We start from the raw sequence: 25,464 nt of genomic DNA, 5'->3' as shown, positions 1-25,464 counted from the left end.
TACAAGCTGAACATCAGTAAAAACTACAGCTCTAAATTTCTTCCTCCAGAGGGGGCCAAATCCTTAAAAAACTAGGAACTAACCACAACATCTGAATACTGCACCTTCAAAGGGCACACACACACACTCACACAAGAATGAGGATCTATTAAGAATGGATCAGAAAGCAGAGAGAACTTATGAGTAGGGTTTTGGCAGCCCTTCTAGTTTGATCATTTTCTGGGGCTGAAAAAGATAGGCTAGTTGTTAAACAGTTTTCAGGCCACAAAATGTCATGGGAAATTTGCCTCTGGCCTAGACAGTTGTAAGCTGAAACACAATCAACAGCATTCAACTTTGCAACCCAATCAGAAATGTCTGTACACATCATTAACCTGTCTTGTTAGTGACTCCATCAACTTAAACCACATCCAAACTAACCCCCTCAAAGAGTCCTAAAATTCCAACATTACTAATAATAAAAAAAGGACAGGCAAAACTGACATATGACACAGAAACGGGTGTCACTTATCTAAATAAGACCCCCCATTGTTTTCACAAGAGTAGTACAGAACATAGTTTTATTATTATTATCATAATCATCATTATTATTCTTAGACCTGATCACATTGACTCTCAAATAAATCTATACATTTCATCAACAGTTTCTGTTTGGTATATTGGTTCTCTTTTTAAAATTATATTGAATGATTAATGCACCTTTGTGACCAGGAAAACAAATCAGGCATATTTAAATACATTATGAGGAGTACATAATTTCCCCCTATTTAGTATACAAAGTACTTCATAAATATGAATTATATTACAAAAATAATTTCTGAGACGCTCACACAGCAAGCAAATTTTTGAAAATTTGGACAACCTTGGGGGGTTGACAGGAGTTTCACGAGGGTGGGGGTTGGTTTGTCTTAAACATCAAGTATTTTTCTTCCAGTCCTTGTTGCCACTTGGGTTTCATCTGAATCAATTTTATGCAGATTTCTGGCGTGTATTAGATGGTCAAAATTGCTTTTGTGTGGATGCAATGAACGATAATTTTTTAAAAAAAGATTTCTGCACAATTTTTAACATTATAAATCCAGTGTTTTCAAGATGCAGACTGTAAAGGTAACCAATTTTACACATAACTATCGAAGGTTCTTTCATTTGCATGCTTTTGTGGTTTGTAAAATCTCTGGTAATCGCTAAAACAGGGCTGCTGATCCATCACTTTGTATAGGGTTGAAACTGATTTCAGTTCCTTTAGCAATTTTAATCCACGTGAAATTCACCAGCATAGGGACCAGCTTCTTCTGTTTCCCATTTTCTCTCTCTTTCTGTCATTAAACAGCTTCTTCTGTTTCCCATTTTCTCTCTCTCTCTTCTTGTGCATTTGTTTAAACAAATCACAAGGACATGAAAGTTTTGCAGTTAGGGTAGAAAATATATATTCCTCTTGAGGTTAAATTCAGTGTAATATGTGTATAAAGCAACACCTTGGCAATAGAGTCTTTGCAGTTTTCCCTACCGTTTCCTCATGGGGCAGAGTTTTTAAGAAATAAAATCTATTTGGAGCTATAATTTTATCACACACCCCTGGATTGCCTGCCTCTATGCCTATCGGGAGAGTATCATATTTGGAAATGAAAAGTCAACAAAAGGCACTTGCATCATTAAATAAAAGTCCTCTGTAGGAAATCAGATTGCATGGCCTAGATTTTATTCAAAGCCGTTTGCTCTTCGAGGACTTGCAGGTAATCTGGGGAGCCCTGAAGTTTAGCTTTTAGTTCAAAATATTCACTTTTCCTTTGCTCCACCACAATTTTACTGTGATTTCCTCCTATTAAGGATTTGTTTTTTCGGTCCGGCTGTTTCTCCGGATAGCGTATCTCGAAGCCGCTGATCCCTATACTGTTGTACTCCTTTTTGTTTTCCAGAAAATTCTGAATAAAGATATTGGAATCCCGCCCTGGTAATAATTCATCCAGTTCGTCAATGGTACTCAGTCTTTTTCGGATATCCGTTTGCAGCAGATCTTTCTCTTTCTCGCTGTTGTTCCTCAAGATGACTTTCTGGCTCACCGGCTCAGCAAACATGAAACCCGTCTCGGCCTCTTTTAAGCCACACGAATGTCTTTTGCTCATGTGCTCAATGGTTTGGGGGATGAAGGCTTCGGCCCCCAAGGTGTCCTTTTTCTGGCCAGCGTGATCGTGCTTCCGTAACTGGAGCTGCATCGAACTGCATTCCGGGTTGCCCAGCCCTTCGTGTTTGGAAGAAGGCTTCTTGTTGCGACGGAGAACGAAGACCAGGAGGCAGAAGGCCACGAAGACTGTCAGAATGAGGACCACCAAGATGCTCAAGATGAGAATGGACAGGGGGACTGGACCCCCAGGAGGACTGCGGACAGGGCCCAAAGGGGTTGTAAAAGTCAGCACAGGCGCCGGGCTGGTGAAGAAAGATGACTTGAGGAGTTTGGGACACAGGATCTCATTTTTGAGAGACTTCAGTTCAATCTTGGCAAACTGCACGGGGGTCTCACACTTTAACTCCTTCACCACAATGCCCTCATTCAGTTTTTCCAGCCACAGCTTCAGGGCCACCAAGTCGCAGGTGCAATCCCATGGGTTCCCTTCCAGATCGATTTGGGTCAGGGTTTTCAGGTGGTCTAGCACACCACTCACCGGCAAGTACATGAAATGGTTGTTGCGCAGATTCAGCCGAGCGAGTGGAGCCCGGGAGAAAATGTAAGCCGGCAAACTTCGCAGCAAGTTGTTGTTTAAGTAGAGGAGCTGCAGGTTGGGCATCAGGTCAAACGTGCCTGCTAAAATCTCTTTGATGACATTGTATTCCAAGTAGAGGTACTGAAGATTATGCAGCCCGGCAAACATTTCGGGACTCAACCGCTCAATCTGATTGCCGTTCAGATACAATCTCCGTAAATTGCTCAGGTTGTGGAAAACTTCCCCTTTGATGGCCACAATCTGATTGCTGCCCAGATGGAGTAAATCCAGCCCTTCAAAGTCGACAAAGTCAGACACCTCCACATTCTTGATGTAATTGCCATTAACATGCAATTTCTTGGCATTCAGAGGCTTAGGGACCAGCTCGGCCAGGGAATGGATGTTTTTCTCTTGGCAATTGATGCTTAATCCCAAGTCTGAAGGGTAGGTTTTACAAATGCAGGGGTGTGGACAAGGGGTCAGAGGGGGCATCCTGGTCTGAAACGACACAATTTGACTCAGATTGCGACTGGAGAAGGGCTTCCCAGCCACAATGCCCGAGATTTTAGATGGGTTGGTCGTTTTGGGAGGCCTGGTGACCAACCGGTGCATCGTAGTTTGTGTGGTGTGACCATTGGGGGTACTGAAGCTGGGCTCCAGCTGGGAGGGGGGCAGGATGCGGACATCAAAATCACTCCCCGTCCCCATGGAGCAGAGTTCTTGTTTGTTGGTCTCTTTCAAAAGTCTCCCATAGAGATCGCTGGGGGTCTCACAAATGGCTTCTCCGATGTAGATGTTGTAGGGCATGTTCTCCAGCCAGGCCTTCAAAGGCAGAAGGTCACAGGTGCAATTCCACGGGTTGTCCTCCAGTTGCAATTCCACAATGCGCCCGATGTGCTCCAGAACGCCGATGTAGGGCAGTTTCTGGATGCGATTCCCCCTGATATCCAAGTGGGTCAGAGACACAAACCGGAAAATATTATCAGGTAGGAGAGAAATCAGGTTGTCATTAAGAATGAGGACTTTGAGCTTGTGGAGTTTATTGAAGGCTCCCCGCTCGATATATTTGATTAAATTGTAGTCCGCTTGGAGATACTCCAAGTTCTCAATGCCAAGGAAAGTGTCAGCTCGGAGGACTTTTAATTCATTGTTGTTCAAGTGCAACTGTTTTAACGCGCCGAGACCCATAAACGCTCCTCCTTCAATGTTCTGTAGCTTATTATTTCCCAGCTGCAGAGACACCGCATGGCTAAAATTAAGGAACGTGTTTGGATACAGGATAATCAGCAGGTTATTCTGAAAGTTGAGGTGATAGAAATTAGACCAAGGGGGCTTCAGCTGGTTGGGTCTGTAAACAGCCACCTTTTCACAGTTGACATAAAGGACATTCTCTACCGACACACAGGAGCAGACATTGCAGATTTCCACCAAGGCATCCGTTTCTGGATCTGTAGAGGAAGCTGGGCTGGACAACACCAGAAAAAGCCAGAGGAGCATCTTTCTCAGGTCACTGATCAAGCCTACTGTTCCAGAACAAAGATGGATAGTCTAAAAAAAACCCACAAAGAACATAGGTTTTAGTGACCAACGTTCTGGAATGGAAGGAATAACTGATAAGACAAGACAATAATAAAGTTATTAATCCAGGGGACTGGAGGCTACAACATATAAAGAACGGTTGCTGGAATTGGGTATGTCTAGTTTAATGAAAAGAAGGACTAGGAGTGACATGATAGCAGTATTCCAATATTTGAGGGGGTCAAGCTATTCTCCAAAGCACCAGAAGGCAGGACAAGAAACAATGGATGGAAACTAATCAAGGAGAGAAGCAACCTAGAACTAAGGAGAAACTTCCTGACAGTTAGAGTAATTAATCAGTGGAATTGCTTGCCTCCAGAAGTTGTGGATACTTCAACACTGGAAGATTTTTTTTTTTTTTATCTGAAATGTTATAGGGTTTCCTGCCTGAACAAGGGGCTGGACTAGAAGACTTCCAAGGTCCCTTCCAACTCAGTAATTCTATTCAAATCTCAGTAATCTCTACAGTTGGATTCATTGTATAAGACCTGGGGTTGGGGTGGGGAGTTCATCATTCAATAATTCAACATTATTTTGTTATTATGCACACATGGAGCTGCTGCCTGCCAAGAAACGAGAAGGGGGCTAGACAATTCATATAGGGAATAGATGAACTCTGCATTTAAAATTAGAACTCTCGATTTTTGCTTCTTTTCCTCCTTTGTTTGTTTTGCTTTGGGTCTCTCCGTCTCTTCTTCTTGTGCCACATTCTCTCTCTCTCTCTTTCTCTCTCTCTCTCCCTCCCTCCTTCCCTCTCTCTCTCTCTCTCTCTCTCTCTCTCTCTCTGACACACATGCATAATGCACAACTCCCAATGCAAAGCCTCTGCTTTGGGGAGGGCATGCAAAGCCAAATAACATTACAAACCTCCCCCCCCCAATGGCATTTATCTTCCCCTCCACCACCTTTTTTTTCCCTTTCAAGGTATGCTTAGCATTCCAAAGCGGCCCTCCATTTTGCATGGACCCTGAAAGATTTTGATCACGTCCTTGGAAGCAACACACACTCTATTCCAAAGTCAAGAGAAGGGGGGAGGGGGGGAGAGAGAGATCCCATGAAAGAGGGAAGGAAGATAGGGATCCAGGGTGAACACACAGGAGCCCACTCTTCTAGGTGATGAATGATAAATACATGATCGATTCGATTGATTAGGAGTTCTAAGCCAGCCATTGATGCATGCCCGATACTCTTTAATATTGAGGGGAGGAGAATTTAAAAATGGTGCAGTGTGGGAAGAGAGTAGATCCCCATTTCAATTGCAGTATCCATCATTTGATGGGGATCAAATGATCAGAACTTCAAACCAATCGCTTATCTGGAAAGGACACCCACATTGGTAGGGAGAACATGAATTCATACCTCATTAGAGTGATGTCACTGAAACTGTCCTGGAACTTTTTCCATGCACCTCTTACATAATCTGATCCAAAGACAGATGGCTCTTATCCACATCTCCTTAAAAGAAATAGGCTGCCCTTAATTTGCATGTCTTTGCCTGACCCAGGAGCTTTTCCAAACCACTGGAGCCAAAAGTCAAATTAGAATATTTCTGATATTTTATTTCTAGAATATCTCTGGAATACTGGTCTAAGAAAGAGAGAGAAAGAGAAGGAAAGAGAGAGAAGGAAAGAGAGAGAAAAAGGGAGAGAGGGAGGGGAAAAGGGAGAGATCACGTGTAAGAGAGAATCTATGAATAAGAACAATAGGGATATTGAGGAAAAATATCCTTGTGCCCAAGAATAAAATAATAAAAATCACATTTCTAAGAGGAAAAAGTGGGCTCCCAGGGAGGGCCAAGAAGAATTTGAAAGAGGTTTGGAGGAACATTCAGGAGACCCCTGAAGTGTCCATGTGGCACAGAAGAAAAAAAGAAGGAATAAGGTGGACCAGAAGGGGGGAAAAAACCCACAAGGTTGGAACTTGATAGATCCCAATGAAGAAACCTGCAGAGGGGTACAAACAACCAGAGGCAGGAGTAGAGGTCAAAATAGTGTGTGTGTGGGGGGGGGGAGGCTGAAGATGGGATGGAAAGTAGGGAGGGAGAGGGAGGGAGGGAGGAAGGAAGGAAGGAAATAGATGGGTTGGAGAGAGGAAGGAAGGAAAGAAGGAAGGAAGGATTTGGAATTAGCATGGAGACCACAGAGAGATGAAGAATGGTCCTCTCTGGCCAAAATGAGGAGGGTGCGCGAACATCGATCAGGAAAAAAGAGAGAGCCGGGGATGCTCTGGAGCCATAACCGCTTTGCAACTGGGACGGGAGAGCCTGGATGAGAAACGGAGGAGGGAGATTCGGATAGTTCGCCCTACAGCCCACCTCCCCAAGCCCGAAGGCCGCGGGGCTGGCTTCTCCCTACCTCATCCCGGGGAGATCCCGGGCGATGTGGGGAGGGGGGGGGCGCGGGTGGCCTCCACCGCAGTGCTTCGCCGCTGATGCCGCAGCCTCGCTGTTCCCGGATCGCCAGGCTCCGGTGGCGGCGGGGAGGAGGGGGCAGTTCCCAGGGGAGGGGGGAGACCGCTGGAAACGGAGAGCGCAGGGTAGGATGGGGGTTTCTGTAGTGTTTCCCTCCCTCTCTTCCCTTCCCTTCCCTTCCCTTCCCTTCCCTCCCTCCCTCCCTCCCTCCCTCCCTCCTTCCTTCCTCCCTCCCTCCCTCCCTCCCTCCCTCCTTCCTTCCTTCCTTCCTTCCTCCCTCCCTCCCTCCCCTCTTCTTTCCTTGCTTCCTTCGGGAGCCGGCCCACCCGGGAAAAGATCCGGAGCATCGGCCGGCGTCTTTTGTAGCGATGGAGAAGGAGGGGGCATCCGAGGCGCCCCCTCCCCAAAAATCCAGCATCTCCTTTTCACGTGGATCTCCAGAGGAAAAGGGGAGGGGGACGGAGATCCATCGGCAAAGGAGGAATTCATCCCACGCACATTCCCCCCCCCAAAGCATGCAGCTCTCCCCGCAGGAGCGAAGCGCAGCCCCCCCTTCTCCTTCCTCCTCCTCCCCCCCATCCCCAACGTCGGAGCCTCCCCTCTTTCACTTGGCAGGACAGTTCCAAATCGGCGCTACTTGCAACCCCCCCCATTCCCCCCACCCCACCCCCGAGCCTCCCTCCCTCCTCCCGGCCCGCAGTTTCTGGGGTGCCTCCTAAGCGTGCAAGGAACTTGTACCGCCTCGCTCGCTCCCCCTTGACACACTCGTTCACACTCAGGCACACGCGCCCCCCTCCCTTCCGGACGGGCGCCGCAGAGGAACCGGAGCCCACCGGGGGAGAAGCGCCCCCTCGCTTCCCCCCCCCATCACCCCCAACCCCGGGAGCCCTGCGCAAAGCCGAATGGTGGGAACGCGGCTCTTGCCTCCTAGACGCGGATCCCGATGAGCTTGAATTACGCCCTCCGCGCCGAGCGGGCAGCATCCGTCCGCTGTTCTTCGCGGCCGGCCGGGAAAGAGAAGCTGGGCAAAGGCTGACGGCGCTGGGCTAAGCTACTTACCAGTTCCCCGGCCCGCGCAGGCAAGGAAGACCGCGCGTTCGCACGACCCGCGCAGTGGCCCCGGGCGACACGCATGCGCTCCTCCTTCTCCTCTTCCTCCTCCTCCTCCTCCTCCTCCTCTTCCTCCTCCTCCACCACCACCACTACCACAGCCACAGCCACCACCTCCCGCGCTCTGGCACGCGCGCGCCGGCCGGCAGCGCGTCCACGCGAGGGATGCTCCGCGCTTGGCTCCTGGTTCCCACGGCCAAGGCGGGCGGAGATGCTCCGGCGCGCGCGTCTGGTTTGCGCCCCCATAGGGCGCCAAGGCAGAAGCTTGCCCCCGCTCAGACTTGCAGCTTTCCTCGCCAGGGTCACGCTGGCTCTCCCCCAGCCCGAAACGCGGTTCTTATTCCTCCGTGCGCGCGCACAAAAGAGCCGGCGGATTGTTTGAAGAGAGGGGAGGCTTGGAAACGCCGGACACGCGTCCCTGCGCCTCCCGCTAGCCGCTTCCCTTCTCCGCGCGGTCCCAGCCCGTGTGCGGGCGTCGCTCTAGCCTCGCCGGTTCTCGGTTTGAGTTTCTTGCGAAATAGCAGAAGCGCGGGAGGGCGGGCGAGGGGAAGGAGCGCCGTCAAAAGCCCCCCAGCAGCTGGGATTAAGCCTAGCCACCTTGGCGAACCATTGGGAAGCCTAACGGGTCGTTTTGGAGGTCGTCAGGTGGCAGGAAGAAGGGACGTGGAGAAAGAGAAGGAAAGGCAAAGAAAAGAAAGGGAAGGGAAGGAGATAGAGAAGGAAGAGAAAGGAGATAGGGAAGGAAAGGAAAGGCAAAGAAAAGAAAGGAAAGGGAAGGAGATAGAGAAGGAAAGGAAAGGAAAGGAAAGGCAAAGGAAAGGAAAGGCAAGGCAAAGGAAAGGAAAGGAAAGGAAAGGAAAGGAAAGACAAGGCAAGGCAAGGCAAAGGAAAGGAAAGGAAAGGAAAGGAAAGGAAAGGAAAGGAAAGGAAAGGAAAGGAAAGGAAAGGAAAGGAAAGGGGATCCAATGCACAGCTATTCCAGGTGGGGAGAGGGCAACTGACCTAGGTGACTAATCCCGATCTTTCCCCAGGGATCATATTTTCCGATTGTGAGTCTTCTGGATCCTTGCATGGTGGCATCTCCCTGGCAGGGGAAGAAAGGGGGAAACAGTGGAATTAAGGGGAGAGTGAGAGGCGGAGAAGGCAAACAGAAACCTCCCTCCTCCCTCCTCCCTCCTCCCTCCACCAGCCTCCAAAAATTAACTCCCGTTGCAGCATCCCCCAAACAGGAAGATCAATGCCTGGACAGCTTACTCTCTCTCCTCTTTTATTTCCTTTTCCTTTCCCCCCAAGGTTCCACTGGTCAGATCCTCTCTCCTTTCCCTTCTAAAGAAGGAAGAGTCTCTCCATTCAACTGCGTCTGCTACCCAGTTAACAGCTGGGTTTTATGAGCAACCTAAGAACTTCTGTATCTTTAATGGTGTTTGCTTCCCCCCTCCCTTTAATGCAAGTTGGAATCAGCTCATTAAGAAGCTCTTTTATTCTCATTCCCCCATTAGCTCTCCTTGGCATAAGGATTTAAAGAAGCAAGGGATTATCTCTGCCCAAGTAATGGGGAGCAGTTTTCCCTGAGGAAGAACAATAAACAAGTGCAGGTAAGGGAAGGATCCAATATGTAAATATACTTTTAATCCAGGCAAGGGGGCAAAACTTTGGAAGGAAACAACACGGGTGTTGCTGCTTTCCAGAGTTCAGGAAAAATATTTTTCCCACTGAATGTAGATTTGAGTTGTATCAGGACAAATCCATGTTCTCTTGCTTCTTTTTCTGGGGATGTTTTCCCACTCTGGTTTCCAGACCTAAGATCTCCTGCTACACCTTCCAGATCCTTGCCAGCTTTCAAGAACAGAGAAAAAGGAGTCAGGTCTACCCCCCAAAATAGATTGTGTCTCAGAGTAGAGAGATGTTCTTCTCCATTTTCATGGCCAACAGATGCTGTCACGCTGTCCTTCTGAATGTTGAGAGAGGAAGAGAGAGAAAGAGAAAGAGAGAGAGAGGGAGAAGGAGAGGGAGAGGGAGAGAGAGACAGAGAAAGACAGAGGGAGAGAGGGAAAGACAGAGACAGAGAGACAGAGAGATGTTTGGACCTGCTGCAACAGAAATCACAACATCTGATGTTGATGGTGTTGATCTGCTGTCAGCAGAAAGCCTGGAACATTTGTAATGAGTTTTGAAGCTTAGGTGATACATGATTGGTTTGTTAGTCTTTCTGATTGGACATCCTTATCATAACACAATAATATGATTTAGGATTCCAGCTCTGCCTGACCAGTGGGCTGGGGTCTGATCTGGCAATGGAGAAGGTGTTCGGTTTCAAGGCAGACTGAATCAGAGTGTCTTTTCTTTGGATTGTACCTGATCTAAGTTCTCTTAAGTGTCAGACTGACTATCACAAGAACCCTTTCAGATGATTACAGTTTCAGGTGATTTCACAGGAGGAATTACCACTGATTGTATCAGAGAGCTCCTAAGCAAATCCAGCATTCCATTAGTGGAATGTTGACAAGGAAGGAAAGTCATTTTCAAATATTTTTATATTCTTATTCTTTTAAAAAATACTCAAAGCTGAGACAGTCTCTTCTTGAATACATCGGTTACTATCTAATACAAACAGATGATTGCCACAAAGTCTCTTTTTAAATGGAGAATGGTAGTTAGCAGAACCCTTGCTTGGTTTGAACACAATCCCAGGCTGATCCCTAACCGTTCTAGGAAGAGCTTGGAAAATCTCTTGATTCCATTTTTGGACTGTGGAATGAGCCAGTTAATCTGGCCATACTGAGCTAATGGTGACACGTCTACCTTCTTAGTTTAACCATTATAAAACCTTCCCGCTTCTCAAAGTCAGGTCTGCGCTCTTTTAGAAAGATCTAACCACATCTTTCCATCTATCTAATACCTGATGCAATTTCTGCTAAAAATTGGAACATTCCCAAATCCCATCCAAATTAGCAAGGGGTTGGACTAGAAGACCTCCAAGATCCCTTCCAACTCTATTGTTCTGTATTCTGCATCTTACACTCAGCGGCACCTTTATCATCAACCACCAACAGTCCTGATACCTGATAAAACTTCAATCTTCGGCTAAAAATTGGAGCATTCCCCAATTCCATCCAACTTAGCAACGGACCTGAGCTGATTCCACCAATGCATTGATTCATTGATTCATTCACACACACACACACACACACACACACACACTTCAGTAGGACTGTTGACATGTTCATCCTACCTTCAAATGTTGTGGGTGATCCATCACTGGAGGTTTTTTAGAAGAGATTGGACAGCTACTTGTCTGAAATGGTATAAGATCTCCTGCTTGAGCAGGGTTAGTAATAGTAATAGTAGTAAAGTTGGAAGGGACCTTGGAGGTCATCTAGTCCAATCCCCTGCTCAGGCAGGAAACCCTACACCATTTTGGACAAATGGCTGTCCAGTCTCTTCTTAAAAGAGACTGGTTGGACTAGAAGATCTCCAAGGTCCCTCTCAATTCTATTATTCTGTAATAATACAATCACCAATCACCAACGGTCCTGAGTTCACCCGAGTTACAGGATGTTTTCTCTCTGGCTTAGCTTTTAGAAGAGATATCCAACAGATAGTGTAATTTGAATGACCGCCCAGGGATTGGGCAGTTTAGACAAAACTCAGAAGTTGCCAGATGAATCCTACGTGGCAAAAAGTTTAACAAGGTGGGGATGTCTAATTTCTGCCCGACTGCAGGCATGGTGGTGGTTCCCCAAAGTTCAAAAGAAGTGCGGCCATTGGTTGGATGGCCAAATGGGTTGTTTTCAAGCCCTAAGGGAACTGTAAGTCTTTCCAATGTTTTTCTCTTGCCTGCAGAGGCTCAGCTGGCCAGTTAGAGCAAGGATGGATGGCTGAAGGAAGAAAATGTTTTGCTCAGGAAAAAAGCTGCATAGAAGCTCTCTGCATGGGCAACCATTTAAAGGGCTGATGTGAGGGAAGCAGCATGAGGCTGTAAATATTCGGGAGCCTGAGCTCCGGCAACTGAGCACTGTGCTAAATAAAGCAGAAGAAATGTTGTCCAATCTGTGGTGCTCTGCATGATTCTGATTATTTCCAGCCAGCTTCCTCCACTTTCTGCAGAAGGCTTCTGGAAGTGATAGAGAGTTACCTATCAGAAAGCTGGCAAGGTAAGGAAGCTAGCGAGAACACGTTCCTCATTCCAGACATTCAATATGTGTGCCTTCCACGGCAGCCATTATTCATAGCAAATTGTTCCACAGAAGAGAGAGGTAAGAATTCTTTTGTGCTCCTTTCCAGGACTCTTTACTGGCAGAAGCACCAAAGCAAGAAGAGAAACAATGGATGGAAACTAACCAAGGAGAGAAGCAATCTAGAACTAAGGAGAAATTTCCTAAAGGAGAGAACAATCAACCTATGGAATAGCTTGCTGTCAGAAGTTGTGGGTGCTCCATCACTGGGAGATTTCAAGAAGAGACTGAACAACCATTTGTCTGAAATGGTATAGGGTCACCTTCTCAAGCAGGGGGTTGACTAGAAGACCTCCAAGGTCCCTTCCAGATTCTATTCTTTTCTATTCTATTCTATTCTATTCTATTCTATTCTATTCTATTCTAGTCTAGTCTAGTCTAGTCTAGTCTAGTCTAGTCTAGTCTAGTCTATAAAAAGCAAGATGAGTTTCCCTCTGCATTGGGTGAATTGAGTGATGGTCATGCTGTGGCTTAGCTGTTGGACTAGTGTTGGAGCATTGACATCTGTGGAGTACTGGCAAGAAGGTGGATATATAGAAGTCCAACCTCTTTTGTAGATGCCAATGTGCACACAAAAGGGTTAGGTCTTGTAGAAGGATACCATGTCTACCACCTTGCTTATTGTAGAAAGCCTCCTCAGATGCTAGAAGGTTTGGAAGACCCAGATTGAGGTCCACTCTTGGCTAGGGAAGGGCTTCCTCATGGAAAAATGGGAAGTGGGAGAATTGTGTTATGTCCTTGGATAGAAGATGGGATGGGATGAATGAATTTGCTAGCTATCCTAAATAAAAAAAAACTCCAGCAACCTTCACCATATTTGAAGGCAGTGAACACAAGCTTGCACATGGTGTTCAACTCTGCAACACAGGAAAACAGCCAGAAGAATTCAGACAGAACCCCACGTTTCCCATTCTACTCCTCAATATCCATTATCTAACATTGTAATTTCATGTAGCTACCATGTCCTTTACCTCTCCCCAAAAGCACAAGAGTTCTTCTGATATTTTAATCCATTTAATTTTAATCCCTCTCAACGCACTCGGGGCATCTATGCACGCAGAGCTATTACGAAGGCCTTGCCAACAGAAAGTCTCAAATTAAATTCCCGATCCCCCCCCCCCCCAGAAAGGGTGTGAAAACCTTTGCTCACAACTCTGGAGAAATGCAGCAAAGATCCTGGTTATGTTTGCTGGATTGTGGTTTCTGAACGACACGAAACTGTGTGAGTCCGTCTCCCGCTCTTCATTAATTCCGTCTGAGAACTGATATGTTCCTCTGATAAACTGCAGGCAGAAGATACCGGGAGCCCTGAACGTCTCTGCGCTGCCTTTAATCAGAATTCATGTTACAGGGATAACATTCACAGGAAAAAGACAATTAAGATAACTGCCAAGGTGCTTGGTCATATTCCGCTTTAATGGTTTCTTCTCACGCTTTTGCGTCTGGGTATTCTTGTCTAATTTTATCCAGGTGCTCTTTTGATCAAATACCTCTTTTGTTCTTCGGATGCTCTTTGCTAAGATTTCTTTAGGGTAAGGCTGGCCAACCACGGCAACTTTAAGACCAGCAGACTTCAATTCCCAAAATTCCCCAGCCAGCTACTCACCTAGGAGATTTAGTTATCTGCTATGGCTCAGATTTTAGTCCCAGATGGGCAAACATTTGAAAGACAATCAGAATCCTTCTCGGGACTGCACAAAATGTTCAGGACAGGCCGTTTTTCCCCATCTCTAAAATAAAGGTGTCCAACCTGAATTCACTGGGGTGAATTCCCCAGTCCACTAAGACTAGTGGACTTCAAATCCCAGAATTCCCCAACCAGCTGGCTGGGGAATTCTGGGATTTGAAGTCCACTAGTCTTAAAGTTGCCAAGGTTGAGAAACGCTGGGAAAGAGTGAGGAAGGTGATCCTGATGGAGAAACGTAGGAACTTCTGCTGTATCCTTCAAAGATCCCTCAAAGTCATCTTCTCTCTACAGCAGGGGTCTCCAAACTTGACAACTTTAAGGCTTGCAGAATCCAATTCTCAGAATTCCTAAGCCAGTCGTGATGTTGGACAAGATTGGGCCCCTCTATTTTAGAGGTTGGGGAAACGGCCTGTCCTGAATATTTTCTGCAGTCCCAAGAAGGATTCTGATTGCTTTTCAAATAGAATCACAAATGTTTGCCCATCATGGACTAACATCTGAACCATTAGCAGATAACTAAATCTCCTAGGTGAGTAGCATTGTTGGGATATTGGCTGTGGGATGTAGATTTAGACTTTGGCTAGAAACTTGGAGATATGGCTTCTCACCATCTTTAGGCTGAGTGGAATCAGAGCTTAAGTTAAAAAAAAGTGTGTGCAGATATTAACCATTTTATTCATTTATTCATTTCTTGAGCCATCAAAATTCTAGATTCTCTATTTTCTCTATTCTTCTGGTTCAGGCAGAGAGATGTTACTGGGCAGAAAAGGCTTGTAAACTTCTAAATCAGCTTTTAGCCACCGGTACTGTAGATCAACAGTGCCTTACTCTTACATACATCATAATTTCCACCTTAAATGTTTGCACATGATGTGCTGTAATCGTGACCGTTTTTTTTTTTCTTGTGCTCACATCAGGGTGATTCTGTTGTCAGGGAAGAAAAAAACAAAACCTTTGGATTTTGGTAAGAGAAAATGAGAAATTGCATTTGATTTGTTTGCTCGGCTTTTTCGTAGGTCAAAACAAGCAGACTTCCTGCTCTATTTTATTTTGAAAATCTGTCCTCGTTTGACAGTGGTGCCTTCTAATTGAGCCTTATAGATGACACAAGGCTTCAGTTGCCATCTTTTTTTTGTTTGTTTTCCTAGATTTGTTTCAAAAATTCAGTTGGTGTGCTCCTCTCTTTCTCTCTCACTCCTTGGTAAAATCAGACCCAAATGAAAGAAAACAGCCTTCACAAAACTTTCATTTGGATTAGAGCAATTATTAATGTTCCAACATTGCTGTCCTTTTTTTAATGGAGCAGAAAAATGCAGATAGAATTGTAAGTATTGACAGTAGGGTGGAAGATAGAGTAGAAAAAGGTAGGGTAGAAGAAGAGAGATTTGAAAGCATTGATGGTAGGGTAGAAGAAGCTAGAATTGTAATTATTGATGATAGGGTACACATGGAAGTCAACAGATAACCATAGTTCTCAAGAGACAGCATGTCCCACAGAAAGCATCAACTCCCTAGTATATTTCTACAGATTACAAACTAGCATGTGTGGAAAACATGTCAAAGAAAAGTGATTTTGAGGTCTACAGACTATTAAAATCACCCTTCGTTGATAACTTTTTCAGGACTACAGGACTTCTCATTCCCAGCTACGTATCCTGATACTGTATGTCCTGGGTATGAATGAGTCTGGAAGACCAAATAGCTGGTAAGCACTGGGTCAAATAAATCTGATTTAAATCTGTTTAGAAAGCAAGGAGCTGGAAGAACCAACTCTTTAAATCAAAGAGGAAACGGTGCTTAGACATTCCCGACAGTTCAATCTTGGTCATTCTTTGCTGCTAAGTATACATGGAATTGATTTATCAAATTCATGGATTCCATCTGTCTGTCCATCCAAAGAACCAACCAACCATCCATCCAATATAGAACCAACCAACCATCTCACATAGTTAAAAACCACAGCATCCATGATGTTACCTAGTTTGGGTAATGAAATAAATCTGCAATAAAACAATTAAGCCCAGAGAGCACCAAGGAGCCCTCATTAAAAGCCACTAAATAACACAACCAATAAACCTAATTTAGAAGAACAATAAAAAAAACACATAGCTGTTAAAACCAAATTAAAACCATAAAGCATAAAATTAGGTCAGTGTAAGTCATGGATCAACCAGGAGAACCATATGACAAGCTCCAAACCATAACTAGATCCCCACACAGATTGACACTGATGTCTTTAAAGTCCTCTAAAAGACAAAATGGTCCTGGTGAGATTCAGCCAGTTCGCACCATTTTGGCAGAACTGGTAGCTAATTTTTTGTTGCCCAGGCCCAGAATGGACTTCCAGAAGCAGCATCCACACAGAGAACCGGTTGTTCACCTATTTGAATCCCACCACTGTCCTGGTGCCATGTTCTTCTGCCACACTGAAGCAGGAAACACACAAAAAATAACAGGGCAGTCCCTGAAAGAGCCTAGTTTTCGTTTCATGGAAAAAAAAAAATAAACTCCAAAAACTCCTATTATGAAAAACCAAACTATGGGAAAAAAATTGCAGCCTTGCTCACACGGGGAGAACATATCTCAGCCCAATTGGTTTCCTCACTCTCCAACTGAGGTTCTTAACAATTTTCTCTCTCCTGTCACATTAAAAGTGATAATTAGTTAGCAATTGGCGAGATTTAAGAGGCCACAAACTTTGGGGCCTTAAATTAGGCCCGACATTTCAGGATGCTGTTTAAAGGCATCTCTGGATCCAGATTCATAAAAAAAGATTGATATTCCAACCACGAAACTGGGTTGCCAAATTTTAAGTCTAATGTTTTTCAGCTGTGGTTTAGTGTATATATAACTCTAGAAGCTTTCCTCCTCCTCCTCCTCCTCCTCCTCCTCCTTCTCTCTCTCTCTCTCTCCCTCCCTCCCTCCCTCTCTCCATCAACCAAATATTTTTCTGCATCCAGTAATCAAGCAAAACCCTTGAGTATCCAACAGGGAAATAAGCAAAATTCTGAGCTAACCATTTGGGATTCTGTTGGCAGTGGAGAGAACAAAATTGAATCCTATTAATGTTTACCCTCTCCCAGGTTATATTTAATTGAAAATATTTTTTTTAAAAAAAAACAATTATTATTATTGCCAAGGTTGCATTTGCAACACTGCTTAATTCACAAACACACACTTCTAAGGTGGGGTGTATCTCTAGCGAATGGCCCCCAGAAGAAATTACAAAGCAAGGAAACACCCCTGCAAGTATGTCTGTCTTAATGAAGCCACAGGGTTTTGGCCCATCCAAATGAAGGTTCTGCATTAAGGCAAGCCTTAGCATTCAGATTAAACATCTATCAGGCTAAATCTCAGAGCCTCTATTTAACAGAATAACAGAGTTGGAAGTCTTCTAGTCCAAGCAGGAAATCCTATACCATTTCACACAAATGTCTGTCCAGTCTCTTCTTCAGAGCCTCCAATGTTGTAGCAGCCACAACTTCTGGAGGCAAGCCGTTCCACTGGTTAATTGTTCTCACTGTCAAGAAATTTCTCCTTAGTTCTAGGTTGCTTTTCTCCTTGATTAATTCCCATCTATTGTTTCTTGTCCTGCCCTCTGGTGCTTTGGTGAATAGCTTGATTTCACCTACTTGTTTTTTAAAAATGTCAATGGATGTCTTCTAGATATTATGCACCATGAAGTGTTCATGATGGATATCTGCAATGTTTTACCTAAGCTGTAAGGCTGCACAACTGCCTTTGGGTTAAAGAGCAACCTGGAACTTTAAAATGGTAACACTTTTAATATAAATTGTGGGGAAGTCACTCACTCTTTTTCATCCCACGAAAAGGTCAACAGACCTTGAAACCAGACATTCAATAATATCCCTAGAAGTAAGAACTTATAGGTGAAGACAATTATTCTGGATTTGAGATGATCAGGTGAATTAATATTTTTCATGTTGAATGTTACAAATAATCAGTTGTAATCATTAAGGTTGGTTGCATAGTCAACTATGTAGATTTGGCATTCTGAGCCACCTAGCAAAGCCCTTTGCAAGGACTCAACCACACATCTAAGACCCCAGGTCTTCAGGTCCATCTGAAGATACACCAGGATGAAGGTTAAATAAGGTCAGTCTAATCTCTGGGGGTTATGATGTTCTAAAGAACGGGCACCTCAACAGAAAAGGTTGCCATCCTGGGCCCCATTAATTGACACTCCATAATGAACAGGACTCAAAAAACAGTCCTTTCTTGTTGGATATGGCAGCTTGAGTAGATGCCACCAGGGAGAGATAGTTCTGTAGGACTCAAGCCATAAAATTCAGAAAATGGGATCAGGATTGGACTGTCTTTGAGTACAATGGACAAAGTAAGAACCAAGGTGTGTTTATGCAGTCTGGGCACGTGTGTGCATTTAAGAAGTGCTAAGAAAAAGAGACTTGGATGTTCCTAAGTTTATCCAAGTTTTAAAAAGGTCCCGTCTGGAGTAAGCTTAGACTTAGAGTAATAGATACTGCATGTTTTCCATCTCTGGTCAGTTTGAGAAGTATGATATACTTTTTAACCACCAGGTGGTGATAACTTTGCCACATCTGTAGAAAAAACCTCTATAATCATTAGAAGAATGTGGAAATGGAGCCTTACAGATACTTGGGGGTTCAGAGAAGCACACCAGCTTTTGAAAAAGACCCAAGAGAAAAGAAATTTGGTTTTATAGCCTTAAATGTTGCAATATCTTTTACGATTCTCTGCTGGCTGCATCAAATTTGATTTCTGTTGCATTTTGTCACAACTATCAGACGTCCAGGCAGGCATTTTGGATCAGGGCTGGGTGACAATCAGAGCAGCCTCCCCTATCACTTCTTCTTTTGCAAACCAGAATCCTTCGTGCCATAGAGAGTATTTGCCCCTCAAGGAGAGACTTGTAATCTTTCTTTCTTTCTTTCTTTCTTTCTTTCTTTCTTTCTTTCTTTCTTTCTTTCTTTCTTTCTTTCTTTCTCTCTCTCTCTCTCTCTCTCTCTCTCTCTCTCTCTCTCTCTCTCTCTCTCTCTCTCTCTCTCTCTCTCTCTCTCTCTCTCTCTCTCTCTCTCTTGTTGACAATCTCCATTCTTCAGGAACATCTAGTCCATCATAAATCCTCACCTGGAAGCTGATTCAGACGTACATATGGGAAGGATGCAAATATATGTGGATCACAAGCTAGATGTGCTGCCATGTGCAACACTTGAAATCTGGGATGCCAGAACCGATTTTCGTCACAGCCTTCAGGTTTCTGCTGTGTTGAATCTGGTGGCAAAATGATTTTATCTTTCCATCTGTTTAGAGGGTTCAAACTGTCCTGGCCTGTTGCTTTTCTATTTGATAATATGGCATTTGAGGTTTCATATCATTGCATGGGGGGGGGGGAGAGAAAAAGAAGAATGAACAATAAGAATTCATTCTGTTTAAAGATGAAGAATTACTGTCCTGCTACCTGCAACCACTTGTGAATGCATTGATTTTCAAGGGGCAGGAAATTATAGATTAATAGCAGTAGGCGCAGCAATGTACTGGAGAATGCAGAACTTTGATGCGATGGGGAGGAGATTTTGAATTTGTCATAATTTAAATTCGTGCCATGCAGGGGAAAAAAAATATCCTGGTTTTCTTCCCATATAACTTCTGATGCAATATCATGTTGAAGTTTCTTTCAAAGGCGAGGAGAATGTAGGCAGATATCTCATAGGATGTATGTGGTTCTTGCACTATCCTACACATCCCATGCAATAAAATTGTGGGTTTTTATACTACAAAATCCTCAACCATAAATTATAAACAAACTAGATAAGCTGGGTTCACAGGGCACATAAACCACAAACCATGATCCTCAAAGTATACTCACTTTAGGCTTTCCAGACCTAGGCAACAAAAATGACACCAGAGGGTTAAAACTTTCTGTCTCCCCTTTGCTGGCATTTAGTAGTGATCGGAAATTTTGCAGCCCAGTCCCCTTTCACAAAGGGCTGAGCCAAAGTTAAGTGTGCCACTTAAATTGCAGCTTAATGTGATGTGAAAAATCCATTCATACTGATGTGGTTAAATGCTTCCCATCTCACTTTAATTTTTAAAATGGAGGGGAGGGGAACGGTGGGAGAGCCATGATGACTGAAAAAGTATTATTGTGTACAGGATCCAGACTGCAAATTAATGGTTAGGTTTAAAGGCCCAGGAGATAATCCTTGAAGAACACCATTTATTCACCAAGGTTTGCATTATAAGGAACCTCCATCTATTGCATCACTGGTCTGTGCTACATTTGTGCTCCATTTTTAGTCGTTGCAGAAAGCCATTTATTCCATTCGTTTCTTCACTAGTTTCTCTTAATGCCCCCCGTCTTGAAACTTCAGCAGTTTTTAATAAAAGCTGCAAGGGCCAATTGTTTGGAGAACAGACACTGAATTTTGGTTATGTCATTCTCCAAGAAAGGATAAGATGTCCCATTCCTGCTCATCATGCTAAAACAAGCCAGAGATCAGCATATAAAGCTGGCATCTCAAAGGAAGGCATCCATGAATATATACATATACACCCATCATGTTCTATTTGTTGATTTATTCGGCCAAATCCTATAGGACTTCCTGCCACTGACAGGGGTGCTCAGACTAAACAGATCAAACTGGTCTCTTTTGGGATTCCTGATGTTATTATGTAAAGTGGGGAGAATCAATAAGAAGTTTTAAGCCCTCCCTCCCCCCAGATTGAAAGGTGTGTGATAAGAAAAACACAGCTAAATCTAGTTTACACCCAGACTACTTATCAGATGTCTTCAAAGCTTTCTGTCATTGCAAATCAGCCTTGTTTTTATCAGTTTCGGATAGCAGAGATTATTTGTAGTTCAGGGTTGACCTGTCCTTGCTGGTCTCTGAGCTTGGTGTTTTTTTGTTTTTGTTTTTTTGCAGATGTTTCATTACACCAGCCTAGGTAAATGTAATGAGTAAATAAATATATAAACATCATCAGTGCATTGATGGTGTTGCCTTGTTGGGTCATGAAACATCTGCAAGAAAACCACCCTGAGAGCACCAAGGACCCCACAATCCTCCTCCTCCTCCTCTTCCTCCTCCTCTTCCTCCTCCTCCTCCTCCTCCTCCTCCTCCTCCTCCTCCTCCTCCCTTCTAGCACTGATAATGTTACCTAATTTGGTAATGAAACATCTGCAAGAAAACCACCAAATTCCGAGAGCACCAAGGACCCCACAGTTTCATCAGTTTGCTAGTTCAGGCCAGTGTGGCAAAGCTTTCCAAACTTTGCAAAGTTAAATGGAGCACGTTGCCCAGCTGAACTTCATTCATTCTGCTTATGATGACTCTATTCCTTCTTCATAAAGCCTAACTTTCTGAAGTTGCAAATAAGAACTGTCCACTCACGTCCAACGAATTACCAACAACTTCCATAATAAGACAATTCACCCAGCAGTTTTATATATATATAAAAGAAAGTACTCTCCAGTTGAGGCTGATGCAAGCCACATCCATTAGATGAAATCCATATTTCTCAAAATAATTTAGGCAATTCCCCTGGCTTTTCAAATTGCTCAGAGCCTCTCTTGAAATAAAAGCCCCAATTGCCCCTCGACTCTCTGGATTTAAAAGCAAACCACATCTCTGTATGGAGGAAGTGAGCGAGAGCCAGGAGCCCAAAGATAATGAACTGAAATTGAGCTTAAGAACTGCAAGCTAATGTAGCTATGGAAATCAATGCCAATGAAATACGTCTGAGCAGAAGGACGATGCTGGGGAAGCAGAGATGGCAAATAAACTCGCAATAGAGACATTTGCTGGGGAGAAAGGAAGAAAGTTGCTTTATTCCCCACCCCTCTAAATAAATAAACAAATGAAAATCTTCAGTCAATCCTTCAGAGACCAAATAGCATATCCTGCCTTTAGCACTTCCTTGGATGAAGGCACAACATGTTTTGCACCTGGAATTAAGCAATTATCTGGTCTGTGAAATGTATGACTTCCAAGAGACAAGGATGGATATTCATCCAGATATGAGACAAGCCACATTTCAGATATCTGGAGTGCAATATACTGAAGACATATTACCATATCCAGACGTGAATCACTCCACTTTTGAGGGAACTAGGTACGTCTAGCCCAGAGATCCCCAATCCCCAGTCCATGGACTAGTACCAGGCTGCAGCATGCCAGCAACCAGTCCACACAAACAACCAAAGCCCCATCCATGGGATGCAGGCAGCACACAAAACCACACACTCTCTGGTCCATGGAAAAACCTCTCTCCATGGAACCGGTCCCAGATGCCCAAAAGGTTAGGGCCTCTGGTCTAGCCCATCGAAGAGAAGGATTAGGAGGGACATGATAACTGTCTTCCAATACTTGAAGGGCTGACACAGAAAAGAGGGGATTGACTTATTCTCCAAAGCACCTGAGGGCAGGACAAGAAGTAATAGGTTGAAGGTCCAACCTAGAAGTATGGAGAAATTTCCTGACAGTGAGAACAACTTTAGCCAGTTGGATGATTTGGGAACCTTTTGTGACGTGAAAACACCTGAATCGCTCTTGTGTGCATCAGTATTGATCTACCCCCATGGAGCTGCTCAACTGCCATACAGGAAGGCTCAAAGATAAGGCTTTGATGCATCTAAAGTCCATCATATGTTTAATGCTAAAAGGCCAATAAGGCATTCCTAAGTACATTATTCAAAACACACTTAGATAGTCTCTGTGTGTTTTATGAAAATTCCATGCTGGGTTACTAGAAGCAGGTTGAGCATGCTAAATATTGAGATGGAGTTGCTTGTCTGTTTGTCTTTCTCTCTGTCTCTATCTCAGATAATCTCTATTTATTTCATCTCTCTCTCATTTCTCTCTCTCTTTCTATCTCTCTTTTCATCTATCTGTCTGTCTGTCTGTCTATCTGTCTATCTATCTATGTCTCTCTCTCTCTCTCTCTCTCTCTCTCTCTCTCTCTCTCACACACACACACACACACACTATACATCTATTTATCTATCTCTTCCATCTGTTCCTCTTTTTCCTTGCAAATCCTTCCCTTTATTTTTCAGTGAAGGATGACTGATTTGTTCTGCAAAAGAGAAGTAAGGAATTGGGCATGATGTTGTTTACAAATCCTATCCTTGGGAGCGGGGGGGGGGGGGGGAGAGTTGTTACTTTGGGAGTTGTGAAGTGCTCCAGCAGAATAATTGAAGTGTTTTCCTAACGTACCCTGCTTCTGTCTCATGCAGAACCTTGCTCACAAAACAAGTAGTTGCAGCAGGACGGATTTTTAAAATTTGATTATTTTTGTTCACCAGCACAACTGGGAGACAATTGGTCATCAAGCAATTCTTCCGGATGAAGGAACACCTACAAATGAGGAGATGATTATTTCACTGGGTTTGTATATTTGTCTCTCTCCGCCCACCCACCCCCCCCAATGTAATTCAGAAAATCCTACTTGGAGAAACACATGAAAATTTAAAGCTGAATCTTTAAATGAGTTTCTTTGGCTATTCTACCACTTTGAGGAAGGTTCAGGAGTTAAAGTGGCAATTTTGGGACATACTGGATCATAACTCATGGATGGAAACTATGGAAGCTATTATCCTTCCTCTCTGGAGAGCAATATGTTGTCCATCCAGAATTGAGACCTTAGTGATAGCTCATAAAAAGGGTTATAATGAGAGCAGGGAAGGATCCAGAGAGCAGAGTCTGTTCTGTGGTCTGTATTTTGTCATCATTTTGAAATAGGGATATTAGGCCATTGTACCGTACCAATGTCTATTTGGAGCTTAAGATTAGGTAACAGATAATTCCCTAGTTAAGAATTTTTGCTTCTCTATCAGTTGAAGGACCAAGAAAGATCTAGAATTCTTGGCTCTCTTTTGATATCTATTACTTTTTATGATGTTGTCTTCAGCTTCTGATTTATTTTTGAAATCAAAAATAAATTTGATTTATTTTTATTATTTTTTATTTTATTTATTTTATTATTTATTTTTATTTATTTATTTATTACAGTGCAATTACTGGGTGACATTCTGGGCTTTCCTATGTGCATTTTTAACTTTTAGCATTCCCTTATATTCTTTCATCTCTTATTCACTGGGAAAGGCAAACAGATTAATGTTAAGATGCAAGAAGAAGCCTAAAACTGGATCAAACCAAGAACTCACCTATTCTGCTCCATATTGCATAGTGGTGATCCAGTAGCATACGGGATCTCACAGGGAGAAAAGGAAGGGGAAAAAATCCATTTCTGGTGTAGTTTCTCAGCTGATGATACTGAAAGTATATTACCTATGATTCAATTTTAGTTTCTCAGAAGCGGTTGTCCCTCAGGGAAGACAATCAGTACTTTGCAATAAAATCTCCATGGTACAATCAAATGCCCAAAAGTTAAAAATCAAAAAATAATCTTCATCAAAGTTAAGCTCTAAGAAAGAGCAAAAAAAATGATGGGATTCAGAAGACAGTACTCAACAGGAATTAGGTCAGTTCTGATCCAGAACATCAGTTCAGATATCTATGATGTTATTGCTTTTTTAAGGAAACTGTTGACTCAAAGGAAATTCCAAAACTCTCCATGGAATGAGTTCTGTAAAGCTACAGCTATATCATGCAGGTAATGTCTGGATCTTGTAAAATAGTCAGAAGGATCTTTTTGGGTTGTGTGAGCCCACTGCATGCAAATATCCCCAGACGAAGATAACACCTGTGCAAAAATTAGGGGACTCTAGGATACCTGCTGAAGATTTGCGAATTCCCCCAGCCCCCATCAGTCTAAATTGCTCACAGGCAATCCCAAGAAACTGCCAAAGTCTTATCCAGGGCACGGAATCCATCATTTGGGGAGCTATCACTCATTCCTAGAGAATTATCGATTTTTAAAGGGACTTTTTCCATGAATAATACTTGCGGAAGTATGCCCTTCAAGAATGGATGGCCATCAGTCCTGAAGCATTCGTTTTGCTGCTTTTTTATTTATTTTTGTTCGAAAGCTCTTTCGCCGCCATTAGTTATAGGAGGTGTCACTCTGTGACCTGGTGAAATCAATGCGCCCAGTGATTAGAAATGGGGGGAAATGGAGGCAGCAGATGGAGGCCTGACGGGACATGAAAACTTTCTTACATAGACAGGTAGTCCTTGACTTACGACTATAAATGAGCCTGCAATTACAGTTATAGTTCAACAGCGATAGCAAGCAATAGCACGTAGACTTATATACCGCTTCACAGTGCTTCACAGCCCTCTCTGAGCAATTTGCAGAGTCAGCACATTCCCCCAACAATCTGAGTCCTCATTCTACAGACCTTGGAAGGACAGAAGGCTGAGTCAATCTTGAGCTGGTCAGGATTGAATTCCCAGCAGTGGGCAGAGTTAGGAATAGCATTTAGACTTATATAGCACTTCATAGTGCTTTTCAGTCCTCTCTAAGTGGTTTGCAGAGTCAGCATATTGCCCCCAACAATCTGGGTCCTCATTTTACTGACCTCAGAAGGATGGAAGGCTGAGTCAGCCTTGAGCCAGTCAGAATCGAACTCCTGACAGTGGGCAGTTATCCTGCAATACTGCATTCTATCTACTGTGCCACCACACTGTTCATTAAAATGGATCATCGTATGATTGTGCCTGATTTTATCACCCTTTTTGCCATGGTCGTTAAAGGAATACAGTGGGCATAAAGTAAACACCGTGGTCCTTAAGTAAACTCATTGTTTGCTATGGGGCAGTTTGGGGGGAGTTGCTGGAA

The 25,464-nt window shown here is 43.8% G+C and overlaps 1 protein-coding gene and 1 long non-coding RNA gene across 5 annotated transcripts in view; one reads left to right on the top strand and one right to left on the bottom strand.

Annotated features, from left to right (window-relative positions):
- SLITRK4 (SLIT and NTRK like family member 4) overlaps positions 1 to 9,145 on the bottom strand; it is a 44,184-nt gene extending 35,039 nt beyond the window's left edge. For 2 of the 4 annotated variants that reach the window (XR_005558069.1, XR_005558070.1), the window contains exons 1-2: positions 7,747 to 7,839; positions 863 to 4,247 (exon numbers count right to left, since the gene is read on the bottom strand). Coding sequence is in view for 1 of the 4 variants with exons in the window: in XM_039354713.1 (XP_039210647.1) it covers positions 1,692 to 4,247; positions 7,747 to 7,821 (2,631 nt within the window). In the remaining 3 variants the exon portion in view is untranslated. Of the gene's footprint in view, positions 1 to 624; positions 4,248 to 7,746; positions 7,840 to 8,799 lie in introns of those variants that run through there. The other 2 variants (XR_005558071.1, XM_039354713.1) reach the window with 2 other exon arrangements.
- A 156-nt stretch (positions 9,146 to 9,301) lies between these two features.
- LOC120313121 overlaps positions 9,302 to 25,464 on the top strand; it is a 35,768-nt gene continuing 19,605 nt past the window's right edge. Inside the window, exons 1-2 of the long non-coding RNA XR_005558061.1 lie at positions 9,302 to 9,392; positions 23,027 to 23,108. This is a non-coding gene — a long non-coding RNA (uncharacterized LOC120313121). The remainder of the gene's footprint in view (positions 9,393 to 23,026; positions 23,109 to 25,464) is intronic.

This window comes from Crotalus tigris, unplaced genomic scaffold (genome assembly GCF_016545835.1).
Source record: "Crotalus tigris isolate CLP2741 ecotype Arizona unplaced genomic scaffold, ASM1654583v1 scf7180000018585.330925593:3314079, whole genome shotgun sequence".
Taxonomy (NCBI): Eukaryota; Metazoa; Chordata; class Lepidosauria; order Squamata; family Viperidae; genus Crotalus; species Crotalus tigris.
This window is presented reverse-complemented; position numbering and strand designations above follow the sequence as displayed.